The 27,947-nt window shown below is 40.0% G+C and overlaps 1 protein-coding gene across 1 annotated transcript in view; it reads left to right on the forward strand.

Moving 5' to 3' along the window:
- The first annotated feature begins 936 nt into the window (after positions 1–936).
- ror2 (receptor tyrosine kinase-like orphan receptor 2) overlaps positions 937–27,947 on the forward strand; it is a 78,303-nt gene continuing 51,292 nt past the window's right edge. The window contains exon 1 of the mRNA XM_084400302.1: positions 937–1,281. Coding sequence (XP_084256428.1) covers positions 1,191–1,281 — 91 coding nt within the window. The 5' untranslated portion in view covers positions 937–1,190. The remainder of the gene's footprint in view (positions 1,282–27,947) is intronic.

The raw sequence follows: 27,947 nt of genomic DNA on the forward strand, positions 1-27,947 counted from the left end.
TATTTCAAGATGAACACTTACTGGACTGAAGCGACTCATGAGTGTCAAATATGATCATCAGACTTTTGAGGAAGGTTTATTTTATTTGTTCATCTCTCAATCATCATTGTATTGCATTGCATTATATGTTTTAAAACTACAGAGCTTTGATTTATTAAACTAAACATTTAAATAAACATAATCTTATTCAGACATTATTGGGAGATATCGAGTGATGACTGATATTTATATGGTTTTATGTCAGTGGTCTGCTATGATTTACATTACAAGCATCAGAATTTCACCTTACTTTTGGCCAGTTCTGCTCAGTTTGGGTCTCTGAATAACATTACGCTGATTTTTCATTCCTTTAGATTTTACGAACTCTTGTTCCATTAAAAAAAATCTGCCTATTATTTTAATATGTTATATAGTTAATATGTTGATTTGCTGCTCAAGAAACATTTCTTCTTCTATTATTATCAATGTTGAAAACAGTTGTGCTGCTACATATTTTTGTGGAAACCGTCATCATTTTTTTCCAAGATTCTTTGATGAACATTTATTTGAAATGGAAAGCTTTTGTAACAATCTGAAACAAAGCCTACTACTTTTTCCAACTCCTTTCTGAATGAAAACACTGGCTGATCCCAAGGTTTCACCGGCAGGTGTCGTATTTTTCCAAGGTGATCGAACTTCCATGATCCAATCTCATTCCCAAATCACTAATCCTACTATGGCTAGAAACTCCTGCTGACGTTCCCTGGAAACCTTCGTGGAGCGTCGGGACACGTGACCTCGTTAATATTCAAGAGCCAATCAAAGTTCGCTATTCAGCTAAATCAATCGAGGGTATCGTTTGCTAATGAATATTCATGAGCTGAGCCGTTGCCGTAGTGGGATTCGTAAATTCGCTTCTTTCCCTTGGGACGGATCCATCCTACGTCACGAGGAGTTGGAGTTACTCGCTCACTGTGGTGTTAGGAGACTTTTGGGACACTTGAACAGGATCCGCGGCGCTCGACGAACACCTTTCGACTGAGCGGGATGAAACGCGTTATTGTTTTGCAAACGAACCGTCACAAACAGTTTCATTCACTGCACACTTGAGCGCTCGGGAAACGCGCTTTGTTCGCACGCGCAAACTCAACTTTCATCCTCACTTGTGGAGAGAGAGAGGCTTTATCCCGGAATCCCGCTGCTCCAGAGGAATGCTCCCTGTAAGGATGTACACACTGAGGATTACAACTCAAGCTCGTCTGCTGGCGATATACATCTTCCTCGCAACTTTTACACATGCAGGTTAGAATTAGTACTTTTATTATCAACTTTTTTTCTCCCCTATCTGAGTTTTCATAAACGTGATTTCTATATGCTCGCATTAATTACATTCTATTGCAAGCAATGTCTGCTGAATTTTATCATTTGAAGAGTCTGAGCATAATTAATAAAAGTGTGGAAAATGTGTACGTGTAGTTTAATACGCGTTCCTGTTACTGAAAATGTATGAGGATTTATTATATTGTCACCTAAATATTGTGTTTATATTGCTGCAAAATTATTGAATATACTGTAAGCAGGGAAGCAGATTAAAGGGATAGTTCACCCAAAATTTTTAAATTACGTCATCATATCATCTCTTGTTGATCCAAACCTTCCAAAAAACTTTTTTTAAAATTTCTTTGCTCTGTTGAACACAGATATTTTGATATATATTTTGAGAAATATGGGTAACCAAGCAGTTTCTGGTCCTCATTGACTTCTGAGTATTTTTTTCCTTAGCCTACTATGGAAGTCAATGGGCCAACATCTGTTTGCTTACCCATATTCTTCAAAATATCTTCTTTTGTGTTCAACAGAATAAAGACATTTGGGAAGGTTTCGGTTGACTAAATGATGACAGAATAATTTTTTAGTTTGAACTATCCCTTTAAGTGCATTTAATCTAAGCATCTGTAACTGAATGCACCTTTGCTTCACTGATCTGTAATTTACTGTGCCTGTTTTAACGAATAAGAACTTTATTATTCCCCTTTTTAAATCAGATGTAATGCGTTCACATGGGTTTGTGTGCTGAAATTGGCTGTGGGTAATCAGATGCATATTTCGAGAGTGATTACGTGTTAATTCATTTCCCTCCCTGCAGGGAGGAGTGTGACAGATGTTGAAATTTCCTGTTTTGAATTTGCGCTCTTTTGGCCATTTGTCTGGAGGTTTAGGGGGGATGGGACCCCTTTATCACCCCGCGCCGAGGCTTTGTCCCAGCACTTGAGCCTGTGGGCCGGGCGAGTGGAAGTGTTGGGCTCATTGATTAGGTGTGTGTGCGTCAACAACACGTGACTGATTCTTCTTCATCAGCCTGGCAACTATTGCCACAAACTATTTGTTGAAGACTGCAAGTGAACGGCCACAGTTTTCACCTCACACTTGAACACACTCGTTCACACAGAACACAGTTTTGTGTTTAAACACACGAGACGCAGGGAAGTTGAATGGGGGGGGAAAGCACCAGGTCTAAAGATGCTCGATACTTGAGCGTGTGGAAGGCAGGAAAGAGCAGTTTTTCTTTAGACGATATTGAGGACGATATTATGGAAGATTGTTTCTGGCACGGAATAAAAAACTAAATAAAAAAAGTGTAAACCCTAACACTTAAAATAATGATTTGGTTTGAGTAGAGCCAACTCAAATTAAACAAATAAGTTCAAATTAACTTTTATGAGTATTTAGAACTTTTTTTTTTTTTTGAGTTCACAAAACTGACACATTTAAGTAATCTGAATTGTTTCATTGTTTTGAGTTTTATGACCTTGTTTCTTTTAATTTAGACAAACCTAAATTTAACTGAAACTAGGCTGGGATTTCTATTTCCCAGCATGCTTTGCCATGATGGCACTCAAAAGTAAATTATTAAATTAAGTGTTATATAATGTTGTTGTTTTTTTGCACAAGATTAATATTAGGTGGGAGATGTAGTTGTGTTTCATGTTTTGTTATGGGGGGGTCATGGTGACAAGTGGAGCATGAGCTTAGTTTGAGAACAGAGATGTTAAATATTTTATATTGCTGTACTCATTCAGCAAGTGCTATGCTATGTTATGCTAAGCTAAGCATTGTGTTACCAATTAGCAAGATAGCATTTATTGAATTAGATAGTTAAAGCTAGCCAAGTTTTCACTACTAAAAATAAGTTGAGATTGCATGATCATTTTAACTTGTGTATGAATTAGCTTACTCAAATATAATATATATATAAGTTAAGAGCAATTAAAGTGTGTGAGCACAAAGTTCTGCTTACTTTTAACTTTACATTTCTAAAAAAAAAAAAAAAATGTATGTAACTGATTACCTAGAATTTTTAGTTTTGCCAACTTGTTTGGGTTTACAGTGCACTTGCGACTTTATATCTAACGAAACAGTTTTTTCTCACATTTGCTACAGAATAAAAAAATTAAACAGTGCTTGCGACTTATTAACAATACATACCTTTTTATTTATTTAATTTTTTACAAGTGCGAGTTTATATCTAAAAAAAAAAGTGTTTCGGTATGGAAACGATGGTGGCATCCATGATCTTAATTTATAGGCCTATATTGACCATTTAAACCAAACCATGTTTTTCTGACAAGCTACCGAATTCATACCATAATACCATAATTTTAATGCATTGTTGATTTTAATTGCCTTGAAAACTTCGAAATGAAAATCATAAACAAGACTTTTCTCAAAATATATTTGGTAATTTTAGCTAAATATAGTAAAATCTGTGCAGTGGAATGCAAAAACTCTGTGTTGAGATTTGCTATAAAGTACTTTATGCGAGTGTACTGTATGTATGCAGTTATAATAAAAGCAAAAAAAAAAAAAAAATCTAACTTTATAGAGCTGTGCAACAATACAGTTTACATTTAGTGACGATATAAACGATCAAATGTCCGTGTCCGTGTTCAGATGCGCGAGTGTTTGTTGTGTCGGGCCGTCGCCGGCTGCGGCTTCACGCTGCTCGCTCTCTGCTCGCTCTCAGCCTGTCCACAGGAGGTTCACCTCTTCCGGCTCACACTTTCAACCATCAAAAAGGTGTTGGAGATGTTCAACAAGCCCATTGACGTGGTAATCGATTCACTTGCTAATAAGAGTCCCTGAACCCACAGACTCTGAATCGGCTTCAAACAGTGTAGACTGAGAAGAAGTGGGGTTGTGATTTTAAATAATGCCTGCTCCTTTGAGCCATTTTGCATGTTTACACTTTTGAGTCTTTGGATGTTAATGCAGAATGAATCTGTTAATCATTAAAAGCAGAAGGGGCCGGCGTAAGGCTGAGCTCCGCATCAGGGGTTTCACACTGTTTGATGCCTCGGGCCCCCTCCTAACATCAGGATCCCTCCTAAAATATAAAGAGAGGAGAAAATCCTAGAAGGATTATTATTATTCAAATTGGGATGAAGGACATTTTTGATTTATTTTGTTACTGTTTTTACATTTTATGTAAATTTTGTTTGTACTAATAGACCTACCGATCTCTGTTTAGTAAAATAATAACGCTACCATCTTTCTAAATGTATTTTTACCCCTTGGTAATTTGGCTCCACATATCACCTCTAGAGGTGGGAGATATGGCAAAAATATCATATCACGTTTTTTTTTTCTCAGGAAAATCATAATTTACCATTTTTTCATGTTGGTTTTTACTATTTTGCAAGTGTCTGAGCAGTACAGCCAAACTAACTTCCCTATTTTAAACAAAATGTTGAAGACAAAAGAGTGACTGACCATTTAGACCAACGGTTGGGCTAAAATATTTTATCTTATATTTGTTATTAAAAATAAGAACAAAGATGCACATTACAAACACAAAAGAATATACTAATGGAATAAACAGTGATTTATTTGTAACAGTAGCATACAAGAAATTGAATAAACGTAAAAATAAAACATAAATTATATGTCTGATTCTTATTAAAGCTACTAAAGTTAATCAGTGAAGTAGGCTAAGTGATTTTCTCTTTGTCTTTTGTTGTTTGATCAGCATTAATGATAAGCGGCAGTAGGTTTATTAGGCTGCTGTCACTTTAAGACCATTAAACATTACCGACTGTGTTTATGTAAATATTGTGTATATTTAATAAATATTGTGTATATGTGATGTGAATGTACAGTATGTTGAGACGGAGGGGCCAGAACTTCGACTGAGAGCATGTGCGCTGTAGCACGATACTACCATGTTTCTTCAAAAGCAGATCGTGGAGACATTTTAATCATCCACGGTCAAACATCATGATATCGCACACTAGGGGTGGGAAAAATATGGATAGGGCGATATATCGTTCTCCTTTTTCGTGTGATACGAGAATCCATACGCTGGCGTAATCTATATTTTAATGAATAAAATAAGGCGCTGTAAATATATGTCCCTGCTCCCAGCATCACTTCCTCATGGCTCCTCGAGGTGGCGCTCAACACATGAATGAGGGAAACGTGAACATGAGTTCACTAGCCTAAGAAGAAGAGTTTTTAAATTTTGTTTTGAGGGTACGTTTACACGAGTTTTTCTTTTGTGTTTTATCGTGTACAGACGACAATGTTGTCACGGATCCATGAAAAAGACTAAAAGCGCTGTATTACTCATGCCAGGCCAGTAGGTGGCGCTGGCAAACACTGAGCGCCTGCAGACTGAACACGTTATACACATGCGCATGACGTTTTCACAATTTCACGTGTTTTGTTTACACGGATCGCGTTTAAAAGGTCGCACTTTGAAACTCGTTTTCAAAAGTTTGCATTTTCAGGCCCCAAAACGCCGTTGTCGTGTAAATGATCGGCCACAACTCATAAAAAGTGTCCTGTTTTTAGTTGAAAACGGTGTCGTGTAAAGTCGGCCCCTGAGTTGACCGGGAATGACCCTACGTATTTTATTTTGTTTGATTATGGGGTGAAATATGACCTGAACCGTCCTGCTTATACAAAAGTTCATGACATCTGAAGAACATCAGCATTAAGTCCATCAAAAACGGCCCGACTCAGAGAAAGCAGGCTTGCCTTGATTTCTGAAACAAAGAGAAAGACGTTTGATTGTGGTGTTTTATGGCTCTCGGTCAAACCCCCGTCGGCGGCGCTGCTGTCGAGCTGTGAAATGAGCTGGACGTGGTTGTAGAGTTACCCAGAGTTCAGTCTGTTAATCCAGAGTTGACCAGGGCAAGAGGGAAATCTTCAAAGCGCCCGTCATAAAAAAAAGCGCAGTAAGGCAGCTGATCCTTTAATTCTTTTGGAAACAGCCGATTTAACCATGGGAAAGGCCTCGTCAATTAGCATGAGAAGAAATGCTCATGTTGGACATCTCGATCATTCTGCAGAACCGCTGTAGCCTTTATTAAAGCCACATGCCAGTCTGTAATATTTAGCAAGTAGTTTTGGTTCTACGCGGTTTACTAGACTTTCAGAAATATAATTGCCTATATTATTAGAAATGTATTATACCTAAAGCCTAACAAAGTGATATTGAGGACAGTTTGGGGTTGGTAAGATTTTTAAGTCATCAAGCTCACCAAGGCTGCGTTTATTTGATTAGAAATGCAACAACAAAAGCAGTATTATTGTGAAATATTATTACAATTTAAAATTGAAATGTATAGTAAAGTGTAATTTATTCCTGTGCTCAAAGCTGCATTTTCAGCATCATTACTCCAGTCTTCAGTGTCACATGATCCTTCAGAAATCAGTCTGATATGATGATTTAAGAATATGATTTATATTAAAGAAAGGAACACATGAAGAAAAAACTTACAAAATAAATCATTTCTAAATAAAATGCATTGGAGAAATGGCTGATATACTTTGGTTAAGATTTATACCCTGCACTTTGTTGGTTAACATATTTCAATAAGTGACCCCGATGCTGACTAGCACAGACAGACAGAGCAAGACTGGTATTAAACATGAGTTTTATCCATTTTATGGCAATTGCAATATGATGACAACAAATGTGTCAAACTGCACTGAATGAGTTTGCTGTTCATGAATATAATGTTAAAAAAGAACCTTTATCTTTTATAACATTATCTCTCTCCTGTAACTTTGACTCCTTGACGAACAGAAGTGTTAAACCTCACTAAGCCCAGGCGTTTGAGCAACGCAACAGCTCTTCGGGGTTACGACAGCATTGCCGTCACTCCGTCAGTCAGCGCTGCCGTTTTCCCAGCATCACTCCAGCACTAGACTCAGTCCGCACGGATCGGCTCCCTGACGACGCGCCGCTGACATCTCTTCTTCTTGTGGTCTTCAACAGTGCAGTTTTCCCAGCATCACTCCAGCACTAGACTCCGTGGAGTAGATTCAGTACTGCATCAGCCCCAGCTTCTGCTGCTGTCCATAGAAAGAGACATCAGAAAGAGGAAATATGTCGTCGCCTGCCAAGCCGTAGTCCTCACAGCAGTTAAGAGCTCTGCGGTCGGTGGTCGTGCTTGAGGAATGGAAATATGTTTTTGTAACATTATTGAACCCTCGCATCTCTAATCCAAGCATCTCTAATCAAAACACAGCAGCAGAAGTTGAACCCAGTGGGCCGCAGTGTCCCTCCAGAAGAAGGAGAGGTGTTTAGAAGAAAACAGCACTGTTGAAGACCACAAGAAGAAGAGATCTCAGCGGCGCGTCGTCAGGGAGCCGGTCCGCGCGGACTGAGTGAAAACAGCAGCGCTGACTGACGGAGTGACCCCGAAGTTTGGGCTTAGTGAGGTTTAACACTTCTGTTCGTCAAGGAGTCGGACGCATTGAATTATTCAAAGTTGCAGGAAAGAGATAATGTTACAAAAAGATTTCCCTTTCAAATTAAGGTTATTTTTTACCATTATATTCATCAAAGTATCCTGGAAAATTGAATGTATCGCCGTTTCTGCAGAAATATCCGCAGAAATAAACACCAGAAATGTTTCTTGAGCATCAAATCATCATATCAGAGTGATTTCTGAAGGATCATGTGACACTGAAGACTGGAGTAATGATGCTGAAAACTCAGCTTTGATCACAGGAATACATTACACTTTACTATAATCACATAGACAACAGCTGTTTGTAACATTTCAAGGTATTACTGTTTTTACTCTACTTTTGATCAAATAAATGCAGCTTGGTAAGAGTAGGGCATTTAAACAGCTCTGCTGAGGTGTTTGTCAGTGCATAGAAGGATATTGAATGTGTAGACATGCATTGCAAAGTTGTTTTGTACTGAGTATTGAAACATTATGAGATAACAATGTTTGTTGTTGTTGTGCTGAAGTATTGTGGGTATTAGGCCAACTACTCAGTGATATGATAAACACTGTGACCGATCTCTCTTGTATTGTTGGTTTATACATTGGTAAATTAAGAGTGTGACGGCTGAGTCACTGGTCCTCTTAGAAGCATGGAAACAACAGGTCAGTGACATTCAAAGAAGTGAATGGCTTTTCCTGTGTAATCTTTAACTTATTACACCATTCTTCCTCCTTCCTCTGTTGTATTAAACTCACTGCTTGCTCTACTTAATGCTCGTGTTTTTAAGAATAAGCCTGAAAGAAATGTAATGTCCACACTCTTGATTCATACTTATTTAACCACATTAAATCATGTAGGCTGTTTTTCTTTTCAGTGCTACTTTCTCATATTCTTATTTAATGTGTGCCTATCAGCAGTTTGTTGTTGTCCTTATCTTGCTGATTCAGATTATTCACTATTGAGCGCTGCAGTGATGGTGTGTTTCTGTTGGCCAGTCCGTAGGTTGGCATCACCCTGGTTCCCTCACCAACAAAACCAACACGATTTCTGGATCCCTTCTGGATTATTGCAGAAAATGAGCTCTGTGACCAATAATCATATGACTTCAACATCATCATTAAGCTTCCGACTCTCTCAGGCTTTATTAAAAAACATTTCCCTCAAACTCTGAGTTAGAATAGTTTGCAAGAGGCTGTGAAAGTTACCATTGCTGCCATTGACGAGATTTTCTGGCTTTCCGCGTTTTCACTTTTATACGGTAGGGGGCGCTATCACACGTCTCCTGCACAAGTGCAGTATCTCCAGATCAAAACGCATGCAAAGAAGAAGCGGAAACGGGCAATCTCATACGTAAGCAGGTGTAAATAAACACGATCATCAACAATAAACAGCATATAAATCAAAACTGCGTAACGTCTCCGAATGAAATGTCGACTCAGGACGAAATTTTTATGAAAATGACCAAAAACATTAAAGTCCCTGTAAAGTCAAAATTAAGTATGTGTTCTGAGTTGGTCACACCACAGAAAAATGTGTTATTACCACCCAGCCAAATTTGCATGATAAAAAAAGCCGGCAAGCACATAAAATAAGCTATCAAAATCTTGAAAAAATTAGCAGTAGTCTCTGCTCTCAAACGCTGGGGGCGTGTCCGCTGGCTGTGCTGAAACCACGCCCACTCGCGGGAATGCTGCAGTCGCCACACGTTAGGACTACCTAGTAATTATAACATAAGCACACAAGGCAACTTACACTCATTGGTGGGCACGCACTGCCGATGATGGCACCAGTTGTCGGCGCGACGGGAGGATGAAGGCCGAGGCGGCAGATAGTCGGCTCGGCCCCATTCACCAGTAACAGCGGATTATCAGTGAATCCCAGTTGTCTCCGACTAAAGTTTATAAAACTATGCCGTGTAAAATGATCACTACAGAGGCGGGTTTTGGTGGTGATCCTCAGCTCTCCTCAAGGGGGCTCTTCACAAAATTAATCCACCTCTTCTTGATGTGATCGTATTTCGGAAATTTAAATAAGGACACCGATCTGTTTTGTAGGTACGTGATCGCATCCAGGTAGTACGCATTTCCGTGACGAAGGCATAGCTAGCTAGCAAACTGTAGGCTGTAGTAACTAATAGTACTGACAGTAACTCGCGATTGAGCGGCGAACTCTATTGTTAGGGGAGGGGCCAGCGTCAGTGGCTCCAGTGCATCATCGACAGTAGGGGCGTGTCCAGGAGCTCAGGGGCTCCAGTGCGTCATCAAGTAGGGGCGTGTCCAAGAGCTCAGGGGCTCCAGTGCGTCATCGACAGTAGGGGCGTGTCCAAGAGCTCAGGGGCTCCAGTGCGTCATCAAGTAGGGGCGTGTCCAGGAGCTCAGGGGCTCCAGTGCGTCATCGACAGTAGGGGCGTGTCCAGGAGCTCAGGGGCTCCAGTGCGTCATCGACGGTAGGGGCGTGTCCAAGAGCTCAGGGGCTCCAGTGCGTCATCGACAGTAGGGGCGTGTCCAGGAGCTCAGGGGCTCCAGTGCGTCATCGACAGTAGGGGCGTGTCCAGGAGCTCAGGGGCTCCAGTGCGTCATCAAGTAGGGGCGTGTCCAGGAGCTCAGGGGCTCCAGTGCGTCATCGACAGTAGGGGCGTGTCCAGGAGCTCAGGGGCTCCAGTGCGTCATCGACAGTAGGGGCGTGTCCAGGAGCTCAGGGGCTCCAGTGCGTCATCGACAGTAGGGGCGTGTCCAGGAGCTCAGGGGCTCCAGTGCGTCATCGACAGTAGGGGCGTGTCCAGGAGCTCAGGGGCTCCAGTGCGTCATCGACGGTAGGGGCGTGTCCAGGAGCTCAGGGGCTCCAGTGCGTCATCGACAGTAGGGGCGTGTCCAGGAGCTCGGGCTCCAGTGCGTCATCAAGTAGGGGCGTGTCCAGGAGCTCAGGGGCTCCAGTGCATCATCGACAGTAGGGGCGTGTCCAGGAGCTCAGGGGCTCCAGTGGGGGCGTGTCCAAGAGCTCAGGGGCTCCAGTGCGTCATCGACAGTAGGGGCGTGTCCAGGAGCTCAGGGGCTCCAGTGCATCATTGACAGTAGGGGCGTGTCCAGGAGCTCAGGGGCTCCAGTGGGGGCGTGTCCAAGAGCTCAGGGGCTCCAGTGCGTCATCGACAGTAGGGGCGTGTCCAGGAGCTCAGGGGCTCCAGTGCGTCATCGACAGTAGGGGTGTGTCCAGGAGCTCAGGGGCTCCAGTGCGTCATCGACAGTAGGGGCGTGTCCAGGAGCTCAGAGGCTCCAGTGCGTCATCGAGCGCCGTTTTAGCCCCGCCCCAAAAATCCGCAACACAGCAATGGTGAAAAACTGTTTAACGGTCTAACTCCACAATTCAGTACTTCACAGTTCACAGTCTTTGTAATATGTTTTAGCAATACATTTCTAACATTTATAATGTGTTTAGATTTTTTTTTTTTATTGCCTTTACAGGGACTTTAAGAGTTAATGTCCGACAACCTCTGTAGTCGCATTTAGACACTTGTTTTAGAAAGCTTTAGAAAACCACAAGGGGGAATAACTGACGTATTTTATTTTATAGGAAGAAATGTGACGCAGTGTAAAGTCAGTGCTCCAATGATAATAGATTACTGCAGTATATAGCAGTCTCTTGGGTTATAAAAACAATTATCAAATGTGAAAACCTTGACCTCTTTCTTGGCTATAACTCTGCCTCGGGTGAACCTTGAATGTGCGAGGCTTCTGGAGTCAGTTATTTTAGCCGTACCAAAACAGTCAGTTGCAAACTAGTATTTGTTATCATATTTTAATTTATCAAAATCATAAATGCACTGGTTTGTAAAGCAAATAGTTTTACTGCACTTTGTTATTCTTGTAGTTATTTCCCTATAACGAATGGGACGTGTCGCACACATTCCCAGGACATACTTCTGTGTCCAGAGTAAAGGTGGATAGGCACTCGTGACAACATGCAACTCGTAATGGGAATTTTTTTAAAGCTAGGTTTAAGTTATTCAAACGTTCCATTCCTTTAACGTTTGTGGCCATCAGTGGACTATATATCTGCTCAGATTTTACATCAGGCCTACGTTCAGTCCTGTGATGAACGGCTTCAGTGCCGCGTGCCAAACGTGTTCTGGAGTTACTCTCTCCCAGTGCCAGTGGCTGGATGTCTTGACTCAGTGGAATTCATCCCGACTCCCAAACCTATGATTTCCATTGGCAGCTTAAAGACCTCGATTCGTCCAAACGCCACATTAAACCAACAAGGTGACATTTTTCCGAAGGCCACCCAGCGCTAGATCAGGAATAAACTTGAGTACTTCAGCACTGATCTCTCCTCGGAGAAGGGCATTAATGTGGCTGTCTTCTGGTGGAAAACTGGCCGGCGTCTCCGGCTGTGGTGATTTCAGAGTTCGCTTTTTCCACTTTGCATGACAGATATAAATAGAATATCTGACAAAAAGCAAAGTGCTTATTCATGTTTAAATACATATTCAAATGGCTGCCTCGAGCTGTGTTTTTCATTAGAGAAATGGATGCTTTTCTGCCATAAAAGATATTATAAGCTTTTGAGAAAAGGCCTGGATTACTTGCTCAGATTTATCCACATCTACTGGAGAACTGAATCCCATGCGGGAAAATCCTGATACCACTATCATTCCACTGAAGGACCGACGGGTGTGATGTCATTTTAAACAAAAGCTGGCCAAAACCCGGGTGTTTTGGAGATGGTTTCAGTGGTTTGAAGCGGCTCGCCAGCGCAAGCCTTTCGGAAAACTGTTAAACTCCTTCAGACTGCCGTTGCTCCATGATGATCGGCTCTGGAGCTCCACCTCTTTTGACACGGAAATCATAATGTTTAAAGAACTTCTCAGAGAGTATATCGAGGCCTCAACGAGGGCAGAATATTATTATTGTTAAAGACATTTCTAAGCCAGTAACTGCGAGTCTTGGCCGGAACAACTATTGGTGTTTCGGACATTTTGGTCTGAGGAGTTAAACTGTACCTGTAAAACATCAGCGTGTTTTATTTAGTCCAAATTTGAAGGGAACAAACATATTTCATTAGGTGTGAATCCTGCTGGGGAAAGCAGAGTGAAAACCAGCTGTGCGCTTCATAAATACCTCTCGAGGAAATGGCCGATCCTCTAGCTGATGTGGACCAAAATGCCTTTAATCTAGTGCCTTGTAAGATGTTAATCAACAGTACTTGTGTGTGTGTGTGTGTGTGTGTGTGTGTGTGTGTGTTTGTTTGTTTGTGTGTGTGTGTGGCAATTTTTCCCAAAGAGGGCCAGAAAGCTGTGTGCTCATAGGGAGGGTTGTGGGTGGATAAAAGGAGGACTGTAGAATAAAAAATACTTTCAAGATATGACATTGAACAAACATCCAGTGAACTAGATGTTGTTGAAATCAAGACATAAAAAAGCTGTTGTTACTGCTCCTCAGATCTCTGTAGTGGAAAGCATATATAAAACCAACCCTATATCCCAGTACTTCCCTAATGTTCTCTCAAAGTTATGAACAAAAATAATGTTAATAGAACGTTCTTTCACTGTTATCTGGTCTTTAATACTGTTCTCAAAAGATGTCTCACTAAAACATTATCTGTACATCGTTCATGGTGCTTTTTCTGAAACGGTTTAGTTGGACGTTTGTCTAACATTTGTGAAATGTTTCTACTTGTTTCAGAGTGTTCATGGGACATTCAGCTGTAACGGTTTCATAATGTTTGCACTGATAAAATGGAATGTTCCCGTATAACATTCGCATAACCAAGACAAATGTGTTTGAAACATTTAAAAGAAAAGTTTGTAACATTCAGAGAGCATTATGTATCATAACTCCATGGGAACATTAGCAAAACATTCTTAGAACATATTTTTGTTAGCAGGTACGACTCTTTAGTAGTTACAATCATGAAGTATAAGCAGGTTAGTAGTAAGTATAAGTAGTATGTATTTTGAGTCCCAACCAGTAGCAAACCTTTAATAGCCATGATAAACCCACGGCAAAGTCATTTTTTGTATGGCTGGGTTAAAAATATTGATTTCTCAATTTTAATAGATTTAAATTTTTACGATATCGATTCTTAAATCCCATGAATCCATTAGTCTATCCTGTTTTCAGTTTGATATGAAACACAAATTCTGACCATTTTATTACACAATTCAAACAATAAATAGCGTTTTGGCACTCTTTACCACGGAGCGCACGTGAACCGATCATCTCAATGAACATCAGAAGGTATATGTTAACAGATACAGGACAACTTACCCAAATCAGTACCATGGAAAGACATCAGCTTGTAAACAATGTCACGTAACGTCACATTTACCTCAGAAAAAAACATATTCAATGACCAAAAAACTCTAGAGAGGAGCATTTTGCTAAATATAAGCACCATATTACATATTTATTATGATTGTAATGTTCTTCAATATATAATGCATGTTTGAATAAATCCGTCAAGTTGACAGTAGAAATAATGTAATTTTAAAGTTAGTAAGCCTATTATAACTTTATTATTACAAAAACTACCTTGAGTGTAATTTAATAGTTTGTATACAAATCGGTAAACTTTAACCTTCAATATTTTAGTAATGTAGTTCTACCCATGTATAGTTTACAGCATTAGTTGAGAGAGATTTTTTTCTTTGAGAATTTGCCATGTACTGTACCTGATATATATATATATATATATATCCAAAATAATCAATATCGAATCAAATCTGATAGAAATCTGAATCGAAATCAAATTGGATCATGTAATTTGTGTCAATACCTAGCCCTACTTTTTTGTTCTTTGTTCAAGGGTAAAAGAACGTCCAAAATACCTGTGCAACGGTGTACTTTTACTGCACTTCAGTGTATTCATGTTTTTTTTTTGCTCATGTCTAACTTTGGACTGAATGAAGTAATGAACCTGAACAGATTTCAGTGGCAACATTTGAATGTATTTAACAGCCGGTGCAAAGTTTTCTGGAAAGCTTCTGCTTGCAAACCCCAAAACAAACTCCAAACTCTTTAGTTTCGGCCAGATTTTGTTCAAAATACATTGTTTAAAGTTTGAGGTCTGAATAACTTTGCTGTCTCATCTCGTTTTAACCATAATCTTGCTGCACATGGAATATTTCTAACTGAAATGTGTTCAGCGCACGATGTGACAGTTTCATAGTGCAAAAACGTTTCATATTATGAATGGCATTTAAATAAGACATTTGTAAATCCTGTAGATCTCGCATCCTATCAGAAATGTATAAACTGTCCTTCCCTCTAGCTCTCCCACAGAAAAAGGTCCAGATAAGGTTTAAATGTGTAATCCGTACACCTTCATGAATCATGGATCTGCTGGAGAGCTGAGGAGTGTGGTGGCCGTCAGCCAGCGGTAGATCTCAGCGTGTCCATCACACACACACACACACACACTCGTTCACGTCTGCTTCGGCAGGTGTTCAGCACGGCTCACTGCATTCCTCCAGGTGACTGATCCTCGGAGCCTTTCATATGAGATAAGCCAAAAACTAATAACCCGCAGGCATGTTCTGTCGGCTTCACACTCACAGGGAGGAATTTATTCAAAAATACGTTCATGATCATATTCAGCACTGACAGGAGATGTATAATATATCAGCATAATAAGTAAAAAAGTTTAAGTCAAGTCTCCTTTATTTATATAGCGCTTTATGCAATACAGATTGTTTCAAAGCAACTTTACAGAGATAACAGGAAAATAATGATTCAATGATTCAAACGATGAGTTCAGTTCAGCTGTAAAGCAGCTCTAAAAAGACATTAGAGTCATTGTTCAGTTCAGTGTTGATTCAGTTCAGTTCAATAACTGTGTAAAGATCATCAATTATGAAATGGGTTCAGTTCATCTATAAAGCAGCTCTGGAGAAAACAGCTCAGTTCAGTTCTCATCCAACAGTCAGATCAATAATACTGCTGAATATTAAGTGTCCTCAACTAAACAGGCGACAGTGACGAACCCAAACTCCACCAGTGACAGAAATGGAGGAAAAGACTTGGGAGAAACCAGGACCAGGTCATCTCTGGCCAAATTAATCAACATGGTGTGATTATAGCCGCTTTCCGACCAAGTAGTTCTAGGAACTTAGTTATAGGAACTGTCCACTTCTAAACAGTTCTAAGAACTACTCTCCCCCAAACTCAGTTTTGCTGTTTGCGTTCGCACTGGCCAAGTGGCCATAGGAACTGGTAGGAGGGGTAAGGGAGTGACGCAAGCGCGGTGACTTTTATTTTGACGGAGCGACGGACCTTTATTTTGGCGGCGCTGAGAACGCCAGAGCAAACAATGCTCGCATTCTCTGTGTTTATTAGTTAGCGATCTGTCTAACAGTACTGTTTAACATGTTATTAGATAGAACTGTTATAGAAAGTAGACAGTATATGAAAAAAAGGTTATTAGCCTATGCTGTGTGGTTGATGTCCAGTGTTGCTAGCTGGGCAGATAAACATAATCATGTTTGGCTTGGTCTCCTCAAAGTTGCGTTGGATTTTCTCTTCAGCATAAAGGTTTAGAGGCCCATCTATCACTGTTTTCCATGTTTGTATAGTTAGTTTCTGGAGTAAATATATAGGCTATAATCTGTGTGTTTACGTTCTAGCTGTTTTAAAAATGGCGGCTGCTGGTGTTCCGCGTGCGTTCGGTCAATCAGCGTACACTAACATCACGGATAGTTCCTATAGTGCTGGTTTAGACCCTACTCTGAAGTAGGACCTAAATTAGTTCCTACAAATGGAGTTCCTAGAACTAAAATCGTTCCTAGTTCCTGCGGTGCGAACACGCCAGCCCGGTCTCACCCCAAAACGTCACATACTGACGCGTCTTGACCAAACGGCAATATACGACGAAAAGGGTACCCCTAAAATGTCCATATGAGACGAAGACATAAGCGCACCAGCAGCGCCTCTTAGCGGTACCCTAACGCATACCTAAACCTACCCATAACCCGAATAGTCACATACGGACGTTTTAGGGGTACCCTTTTCGTCGTATATTGCCGTTTGGTCAAGACGCGTCAGTATGTGACGTTTGGGGGTGAGACTGTTAAACACGCTGACATCCGGGTACTTTAGCCAATAGTTCTAGGAACTGTGAAAAGGTTCCTCCGGTCGGAAAGCGGCTTATGATTCAGGCTGTGTCACAAGTCAGAAGTGTTGATTGGTATCATTCAGAAAATGTCATCCAGTTCCTCCTGCGTGAGATCGGCAAATGTAGAAGTGCTGGTGTTTGGTGGGAGGGAGGTGTAGCTGGCCATGGGGTCTGTGCAGAGGACCTATCCGAAAAAAGAAACGCTTGGAAAATTTCCACGTTCTTAAAGGGATATTTCAACCCCCACCAACAAACAGAAGGAAACTGTGTCATCATTCACTCACCCTCATGTCGTGCCAGACCTGTGCCTGTGGTTGTTCTGAGGGACATACAGTCATTCATTTTTCCATACAAACAATGGAAGTCAGTGGTAGCCACATGGTTTGATTTCCAACATTGTTTCATAGTCATACAGGTGTGTATTAACGTTGTGAGTAAATGATGAAAAAAATGTATAGACGGTCACATGAAACAATTGAAAATTATAAAAAGTTTGTTCCTAGTTTTAGAGCTTTGAAACCTTTCAATACTGTGAAATTGGTAGACATTGTGAAGTCAGTAACTATTTAGCTATAAATAATTTAAATCAAAGTAACCATTCCCACTGTCATTACCGGCACTTAATACAAGACGTTAGATGTGTTTTTGCAGATTCATGCAAGTGATTTAGTCAGTTTAATGTGTAAGTCGTGGGGGGGGGGTGTGTGGTTTCACGTGCGGTGATTGTTTCAGTCTTTACTCTGTTGTTTTTTCTCTGTAGTTGTTCTGGATGTGATATTGTGCCTTTGATTTTGATGAATTCCTGCTCTGATAAAGATGGAAGTGTATTTTCAGCAGATTGCTGTTTCATGTCGAGCTGCTGAGATGCTGGTCCTCTAATGATACTCTAGCAAACGCTCTGAAATCTGTTTTTAATTTGCCTCATAAACAGTCACAGGACATTGCCTCATGTTTAATACAGCATACTTCCACAAGTATGTAACGGTCTAGCATCGGCTCGCTCTCTTGGATTGGGATGTACATTTTCTTCTTCCACTCTAGGCTCATTTTAGCTTTCTTTGTATCATAAGTTAAACACATGGGCTTCGTTCCAAACCTGTGCAGTTTAGTCTCGCGTTGGTTTTGATGTGATCGGTCTAGAAACGTGCAAAAAAGCCTTTAACTGTCATTTTCTTTTTAGCCGTTTCTGTTCAAAGTCTCAATAGAATTGTTGTTAATAATGTCAAATAACTACATGCCAAACCAGCGTTTCATATGAAAGACCACTTTTTTTTTTTTTTTACAAAAGCCATAATTTCCTAATGTTTGGGCCGTGGGATATATTTGTTTTCAATATTGTGAAAAGAAGGAACTTTGGAAATAATAATCATAAGAGGTTTTGGTCGTCGAGGAGGCTCTCGGGGTGCAGTGAGACTGTGGCAGCTGTAAGATACAACATTTACATGTAATTTCAGAGGTTAGCGAGTTATTACATTTTGATGAAAGATTACGACAAACTTTTTTTTTCATTTGAAATAATGTTCAAAAATGAATCACACACACCCTGAACATGCAATAAGTTGTGGCTTTTAAGAGGAAACCATTACACCGAGGACATTATTCACATTTTTACACACACCAATTTAAAGAGCCCCTATTATGGTATTTTAAAGGTCCCTAATCTTGTTTTGGATTCTCCTACTACAGGTTTACATGCATCCAACGTCAAAAAACTCTTTATTTTTCTCATAATATACATTGCAGCATCAGCTCCTTTCTCACAGTGTCTGAAACGGTTTGATAAGGAATTCGCTCTGATTGGTCAGATGACCCAGTCTGTTGTGATTGGTCTACTCTGCTCTTATTGGTCAGATAACCCAGTCTGTTGTGATTGGTCTACTGACTCTACTCTGCTCTGATTGGTCAGATGACCCAGTCTGTTGTGATTGGTCTACTCTGCTCTGATTGGTCAGATGACCCAGTCTGTTGTGATTGGTCTACTCTGCTCTGATTGGTCAGATGATCCAGTCTGTTGTGATTGGTCTACTCTGCTCTGATTGGTCAGATGACCCAGTCTGTTGTGATTGGTCTACTCTGCTCTGATTGGTCAGATGACCCAGTCTACTGTGATTGGTCTACTCTGCTCTGATTGGTCAGATGACCCAGTCTGCTGTGATTGGTCTACTCTGCTCTGATTGGTCAGATGATCCAGTCTGTTGTGATTGGTCTACTCTGCTCTGATTGGTCAGATGACCCAGTCTGCTGTGATTGGTCTACTCTGCTCTGATTGGTCAGATGACCCAGTCTGTTCTGTTGTGATTGGTCACTCTGCTCTGATTGGAAAATTGGAATAATATTTCAAAATATTCGTGTTTTATTGTGTATTTTTTAGATATTTATTTATTTATTTATTTATTTATTTATTTTTTACAAATAAATGCAATCTTGGTGAGCATAAGAAATGTAAGAAAACCAGTCGTACAATTTGAGGCATCATTCCTGTCTGTAGCACAAATGGTGCAGGACGAGGTCTAAACAAAATTAGAAGTAGTTAGAAATTGTTAGAAGTCAAAGTTCAAATCCTTTTCCTATGGATGAGCATTAGATGTACAAGAAACACTAATGAGAACCGTCTAGAGAGTTAAGGAATGCTGGTCACTTTATCAATGAAATGGCCTCAAAAGTTTGTGCCTTAATGGAACACAGGCAGAGCAACGAGATGTGCCTCTATTTATTGAACATGTACACAATGACATCTGCGTTTCATTTCTCAGCCTGCGCAATCATTCATGGCTTATGTTATGAGCTCTCTCTCACTTTCTCTCTTGTGTGTTCGATGTCATGATGTTTACAGTTCCCTTCTCTCTGATTGAAATCAGGACAAACACACAAATGCACACAACTTCCCATCATTTCCTGAAGAGTTTAAACCTAAAGATCGGTGTGGTCAGCAGTTGGAAATGGATCGTTTTTGCCTGGTCTGACTCTGCACACATGAGCCGCCTCACACCGCGCTCTTTGAGCTCAGTAGGAGGGTTTACTATATTAATAAAGACCAGATGATGCAGGTTCGCGAAAGGGCCTGTATTTGAGTTTGGCCAAGGCTCTATCCCACTCCAACTGGAGTGACTCATGGTAGAAGTTTAAAGGGATATTTCACTCAAAATGAAAAATGGCATCCTTTAATCACACATTATTATAATTCTTCAATAAAACCTTAATGTCTGAGCTGTTGTTTCCACTCATCAAAAGTGGATTTTAATTTATACAGTCAAGCTCCACAAAGAAGAAAAAACACAGAAAGTGCATCTGACTTTTGTTTTGTGGCTCTTCTGAAGAAAAGAAATGAAAGCCCCTTCAGATGCATCACGCCAGATTTCGTGTCTTTGACACCAAATGCCATTGGTTCTCATGGATACACTACCGTAATATTTCTGGTTCTGTGAATGTCCTGATGCCTTGATCTTATCAAGGATTTGATAAAGTGGACCAGCTGGTAAAATGAAAGATTACTTTAAGTGGAAAGCCCTCATTTGATCAGGACTGTGATACGGGTGGATGACAAACCACATCAAACTGAGAGAGCTCCTCTCCAAGTAAGGTAAGAGGCTTCGAGCTCTTCATGTGTCTGCCCACTCGAGTAACCCATTTGTAGTTATCAGTCATGAGAATAGGACGGCAGCAATAAAAGTGGAGTCTGAGTCTGTTTGCGTCAGACTCGCTAATTACAGGCCTGTGTGTGTGCAGATATACATCTGAGACGCTCTGTAAAAGCATTAGTGTACAGTCAGGCTGACTCAGAAACCAAAGTGCCTCATTATTCCTCCCTCCTCATTTCCTGTGCCCATGTTTCACCTGGTTGAGCTCTTTTAGCACTCAATGCGTGCCGTACACACCTGTGTCCAGAACACCACGGATGAATGAAATCTGGGGGATTCACACTTGTAGTTCGGTTCTGTAGTTTTTACATTACATTTATGAACAATTTTATCCACTGCAACGTATGTTGCATTCAAGATACATGTTTTATCAGTTCATGCATTCCCTGGGAATCAAACCCATGACCTGTTTGACGGGGACAAATTGGTCACAAATGTCTCCCTGTAATCAATCATTTTATCCCTTAAAACTCACCTTTGATCATCAAAACGACACATTTAAAGTTTTTTTTTTTTTTGCATGCCTTAATTAAAATAACCTGAATGTAACTCGACACCCTTGCCTCATTTAGTATGCGCGGTTCTATGAATATGCAAATGAGCCCCGCCTCCACTCACTCACTCAGCTCAGAGATCCACTGGTTGACGATCACACGTTGATCTGATTGGTTACAAGGTAGTTTGTGACGTCAGAAACACCAGCGATTTCAAAGCGTGTTTTTGAGACTGTCTTTGGAGAAAATACCCAGCAATGGTGTCGACTTATGAACTTACACATGGTTTGTCTTAAAGCATATTAAAAACACCACATAGACGTATAAACAATATTAAAAGCTTGATTTTCACCACAGGGGGACTTTAACATTTGAAATAAGGTTGTAGAGAAGCATTTTGTGCAATACATGCAATCTTGTACCGAACGTCAGGCAGTGTTTGAGATCCCATCATTCTCTTGCAGTGCTAAACAGCTGCGGCCCCTTTGATTTGATTATTTAACATTTCTTCTGGGTTGTGAGTGTTTATGGTCAGACGGCAGATGAGACTGTCAGCGCTAAACCCTGTTTAGTCTTACAACAGAACTCAACGTTCAGAGCAAATTGATGTTTTTTTTGTCTTGGCCCTCGTAACCGGCATCGTTCTGGCCAAGACACTTAGAGGAACTGTAACGTCTGAGGTGTGTTTCTCTCTGCCGGTGAACAGCCACGAGAGGTTCGCGGATCCTTCAATGATTTTTCCAGACTCTGTTATTTTTCTGCTCCCCAGGACATCTCATGTCTGCTCGTTTAATCGTTCGGGGTGTTAACGGAGAGCTGCACTTCACACATGATAAATTGGGCTTGTCTTTCAGAGAGCACAGGCCCAAAGGGAGTCCCTGGCTCTCGCTGCTCTCCATTTCCGAGTGCGTTTTCATACAGCAGCCCACAACCATCCTGACTTTCTGCACTCTCTGTGCCCCTTCTTCCTAAAATAACACATTTCAAGTTTCTCGCTACACCTCACACAATGTTTTTATTCCTACATCATTTTTCCACTACCGGTTATTTTGTCTGCTCATGCACTTTTTACATTTCCTTAAATAAAACCCTTTATTATGGTGGGATTTTGGAGTAGTTGACTGTGCAGAACCTATGAGCTCCTCGCTACTAAAGAGAGGGTGACGTGGATTTTCATCAAATCTGGTTTCGGCCTCAGACGGGTCACCTACCAATCGCAGAAAAAGTTCATTTTTGCCTTTGAAAAAGTCCATCTAGTCTGGTTTTACACAATTGCTAGTTTTTATCCAACATGATCTCATCACATATGTGTGTGTATTCATACGTAATGTGAGATTCTACCACATTTTCTTACGTTTTCATACACACTGAAACAATATTGATGTATTGACAGCAATACAATGAAATATATTTACATACGAAGGGCTAGCTGCTCAAAATATCTTTTTAATACTATATTTTTTTGTAACATTTCTGTCCATTAGGTTTTATATGTTCTTTTTATACCCTGTAATGGTTATGTTTGGTGTATATGGTTAAAGGATCTACAATTTATCTATAAAAAGGTTAAAAAGCAATTATAAAATTATCTTTACAATATAAGATTCGTAAATATTTCACGTTTTTAGGCTTTAAATGCGTAATAATGTTCACGTTAAATGTTGTCAATATGTTTTCAAAACTGTTTTCAACATTGATAATAATCAGAAATGTTTCTTGAGCATCCAATCATCATATCAGAGTGATTTCTGAAGGATCATGTGACACTGAAGACTGGAGTAATGATGCTGAAAGCTCAGCTTTGATCACAGGAATAAATTACACTTTACTATATATTTCGATTTGAAATTGTAATAATATTTCACAATAATACTGCTTTTACAGTATTTTTGATTAGATAAACGCAGCCTTGGTGAGCAGAAGAGACTTCCTTTCAAAAAACGTTTTTAAAAAATCGTACCGTTTGTGCAGTAGTCAGTATTTATTCATTTCTACCACAAAGAGTAAGCTTTTCCACCAATGTCCTCAGTGTTTTCTGTTCACAGAGGCTTCTGTGCCATTATCTGAGTGTCTGCCTCTTCATTGTAGTGCAGTCTGTTATTGTGGCTGTGGGCAAACTCACTGAACAGTGTGGTCAGCTGTCGTGGATTGAGTTACTCAAAGAAATTGGTCTGAAAGTGGGACTAAATGAATGACTGAAGAGCTTATGTCCAAATACAATCAGCACTTTCTGTTCTCAGCCCAATACCCTCAAGAGGCATATGTTCTCCATAACCATCAGCACTCATCAAACAAGTGCTTTTACATTTTTGCTGCCATATTAGAAGTGCTCCATTTTCATTGCGTGAAAGAAATGGCTGCTTTACATGAAAATGTCTGTTAAAATATCTTTAAAACCATCGTAAAGATAGACCTGTCATATATCGTTGGAAAGGTCTCAACTAGCAGAATACAACAAACATATTTGTTTCAGTTAGAGACCAATTCAGAGCATATCTTTATTTAGAGCAGGTGGTCTCGAACGAGCCCAAAGACAACATAAGACAATGTGTAGATCATTCACATGGAGCTCGGCTAAAGCTATAGAACTTCCTAGAGTCGATTGTTCAGCCAATGGGAACTGGATCTCGGGTATGGGGGGTGGGTATAGTGGGGGGGGAGGGGGATTGATCGCTCAGATTGACAGGTGTTGATTTACCGTGTGCCATAGGATAGGAGCATACCGCACCGTACTGACCTTGCTTAATCGACCGTCTATAAGTTTTATCCATTAAATTGTTATCGACAATTAATCAATCGTCGATTAATCGTTAACATCCCTAATATTATATATACGTCCATCTAAATCTGATTCGTTTTGTAATAGAAAGGATAACTGGATAATTCGGTTTTTGATCAGTCATTGGAAATGAACTGAAATCATTTTTCAGGGGAATGTAATTCTTTCTATTTCAAGTGTGCTTATTGGGAATAATGCAGAAAAGACCTTACTAGTGAGTGTAATTTATGAAGTTAAAATGCTTTTCTTTTACTGATTTAAAATCCTGACGTCAACAATACAAGAACATTGATGTTCTGGGATTTTCATTTTGGAAAGAAATGATGGCATTAAATGTGCATCACATATCTCAAATTCAGTTGTTTAGAGGAATCCATCGAATTCTCGGAGGCGGTCGTGCTGGATTCTGTGTGTTTCGCCAGGCTCCGCATTCAGTGTTCAATGCTATATTCGCACGCCAACGTTTAACTGGTCCTAAAGCATGCTGGGAGTTTTGCAGAAGACACTGTAGAATCTAGTGTATTCCTCCCAACACAAGTGCTGCCTTGTTCCCATTACACACTGAACATCCAGAGGAGCTGTGCGTGTAACGAGAGCCAGATCAGAGCAGATGTTGAAGTCTTGTCCTGAGGGCTCTGCTCTGTACACATGCTCTCTGACAGTTTGACTAAATGTGTATCCTCCTCATGAAAGACCTTTTAGTTCTGTTACTGAACCATGAAATCGGTTTTATTTTTGGCATTATGATGTTTAAGACAGGCGGTTTATTAAGAAAAACTGCTGTCGTTATTAATTACTTATTCAATTTGGCTTTTGACTACTCTTGCAACTGCCTAGCATTACATTAAAACTGCATAGCAACACCTTGGAAACCATAATTTAAGTGATTCATATCATACATCTGAATTTGTGAACATCTCGCCCATTCCCAATCCCGTCCACATCTGTGGCGATTAGTTTAATGTAATGCAGGTGTGAGGCGTAAGCCAGTGTTATATCGAGTCCAGTGATTGGCTGCCTCTTCTGTGAGCTAACACACGCTAGCTGTGGTCTTTGTCCAACTTGCCAGCCTGCAAACAATTTGATGTGTATGACCGCCGGGAGTCTTCGGTCAGAGCGTGTAGAAGTTGAGCTCGGCAAACCCCGCAGGAGAACATGAGTGCATGTTCAATATCCTGTTTCCCTCATGCATACGGTGCTGGGGAAGATGCAGACACATGGAGTTACAAACTCTTATACTCATGGATTTATTTAATTTTTTTCATGTGTAGTGGTTGTATTCCTACTGTATAGTTTCATGATTAAAACTTTTCAAAAAGTGAGACAGAGCCTCGCTTGCCTCAGCCAGGTGAGAAAAAGCAGAAGTACCGTAACACACTACTCCCTAAAAAGTAACTGAGTCATTTAATTAGTTACTTTTCAAGGAGTAATGCAATATTGTATGTAATCACTTTTAAAAGCGATCGGTTTGCCGATTAGGGGTGTAAAAATGTATCGTTTCTACGATGCAGACGAGGACGATTCGGTATCGGTTCAGTAATAGACCATAACCGATTATAATGTACTGACGCTTTTCTGACGTCATTTGTGGCGTACGTGCTCAATGGCAGAGGGAGGAGACCAGTGTCGGTTCACACCCCTAGTAGCGATGGTGACGCGAGAAAGGTACTGTTACTGGTGATGACATCACTGGTTCCCTGGAGGAGGGTCTCTGACGACATTGGCTTCTTCTTTGTGGTGGGCGTGGCTTCTAGCAGGGCCGCCCGATTAATCGTAATTTAATCGTGGTAACGATTTCTGCTTCCCTCGATTCATTAAAAATAAGCATTGCAATATTTGCCCGCTGATTATTTGAAGATTTAAAAGCCGATTTAAAGAATTGCTGTTAAAAGAATAAAATCCCCAAAATTAGATTTTCTCTTGAAAGGATACATGTACTGTCCAGTGTTTTACTTAATCCTCTCGATCTGGTAATCATACGCTCTTCTCTTCTCTGCAAAAAAAAAAAAAAACACAGACACAAATGTATATTGTTATATATGTGACCGTATTGTTTGTGATCATGGTTGGTGAATAAATGCGGTTTGAGCGACCTCTGCTACAATAGAAAGTAAACGTGTAACATAATTTGGAATTATTGGAATGAATATTAGGAATTTTCTTTGTATTGCAACTTTTTTTTGTATTGATTCCCTGTGTGATGAAGCTTTCAAAGTTGGTTAAATGAAGTCCGTACTCTAATGTGCGCCTCAGGCCTGTAAGGTGAAGTGCAGGCTGTTAGGAAAGAAGATGCGACGTGTGAAATTGTCTTTATTACATTTCCTCTTTTATATTAGGGATGCACCGAAATTTCAGCTACCGAAACTTTTCAGCTGGAACTGTTAAATGTTTTTACAAAATTTGAAGTATTTGACTGTTAATTATTAAATAAATTTAAAATCAATTTATCAAACTTATTATTTATTTTCGGTTTTCGGCCAAGTGCATCCTAAAGTTTCTGTTTCGGGCCAGAATTTTCACCCTATATATATTATTTCAAATGAGAACAATCGTGATTAATAATCACGATCATATTTTTTTTTAGCAAAATAATTTTCATGCAGCCCTAGTTTCTAGTGCCGTCTAGCACTTTTCAGCCAGTGAATGAGAACAAATGCTGGGTGTATTTTGCATTGAAGTTTGTTATCTTGTTGCACAGAGGTGTGTGTGTGTGTGTGTATGGTGCTCCCTGCGTCACTGTTACTCTCTGTGTAATACATTAGCTCAAAAGGCCTCGGTTGTGTGGGCCAGATCTGTTTATTCTGCAGGTATGTAGAGTGTGTCTAGCGGGTGGAGTCCAGCGGCTGTGAGTTCGTACCGCACTATCAGCTGTGCCCCACCACACCGTCTCGTACGTCTCCATGCTCATCTGTCCTGGTTTCCTACGAGATGTGAAGTTACACAGACACACCAGTGGCAGTCACAGAGATAATAAGGTCATGACTTTGACCTTGGGGAAAACCTACATTTTATGGAAATGTCTCGAGAGTATTTTCATTTTGCATAAAGGCTTGCCCTGACAGCATGCGTGTGTGTGTTCCTCCTCCAACATTTGGTTTTCTTATTATTATTTTGAATTTGGTGATTTATAACTAATGCATTCAAATCATAAGCAACCAGGTTTAATTTGAACCACTTATAATGTTTAATTACACAGAGCCTTTATAGATGCACTCTCTCTTTGTTTTTATTGCCTTCAGATTGCACGTTGTTTGGAGGACAACACTGGGCAGCATGTGGAATAACAGTTTAGTGAGGACAACACTTCAGTACAAAAAGTGTCACACTTTGACAAAAATGTATTTCTTGATTTGATATTTTATAATAGGGATTTCATAATATCTAAACATAAATTTAAAAGCAAAACGTGAGAAAAAAAAATGAGAGATGTGTATATTAGAGAATGGAAAGGTCTAATAAGCCAATAAGTGCTCATAGGCAATTTCATAACTTTTTTTTATTTTTTTAAAATAAATGTTTTAGTTTTCCTACATCTTGAAAATGTAATGTGGACAATCTCTGACAGATAAACAAATAATATTTTGGCTCATCATATTAAAAATAGCATTTACACTGGACAATATTTAGAGCTTCGAAGTGCCGGGAAAGTGTGAAGCACTTGAAAGTCCATGAATAGTGCTTGAATTTCACTCTCAAAAGGTTGTACGAATAAATAATGTAAAAACATTTGCCTATTTCTGCCACAATACCATGGTTACAGTCAGCATTAGATTAAACCCATGGTGAGTGTTGGTGATTTGTGGACTGAAAAGCCTTCTTTAACCTGTTCACTCATGGCACAATGTTTCTCCTGCGCGGTTTGATCTGATATCTGTGGTTTATAACAGAGAATTCTGCGCTGAATTGAAATGCTTCCCACTAGATCTCGCAGGAAAGCGAAGTAGAAAAAGAAGTAGGAAAAGTCACAAAGTCTCATGAAAAACAAAAACTTCTTCAAATGGTGAAGAATATCACAGAAAGCCAGTAGAAGCGCTGCTTTTATGATCACTGAAGCTGTCGGTCAGTTCAGTGTGATACTATAGAAGAACAATAGGGCATTTAATAACTATAATGATTAGGTTGTTGTTAAAAGTTAGTTTTATCTGCAACTCAAGTTCAGTGCTTTATATAAATAAACATTATTAGACTTATTAATGCAAAACAATA

The sequence above is a fragment of the Rutilus rutilus genome, assembly GCF_951802725.1.
Source record: "Rutilus rutilus genome assembly, chromosome: 25".
Taxonomy (NCBI): domain Eukaryota; kingdom Metazoa; phylum Chordata; class Actinopteri; order Cypriniformes; family Leuciscidae; genus Rutilus; species Rutilus rutilus.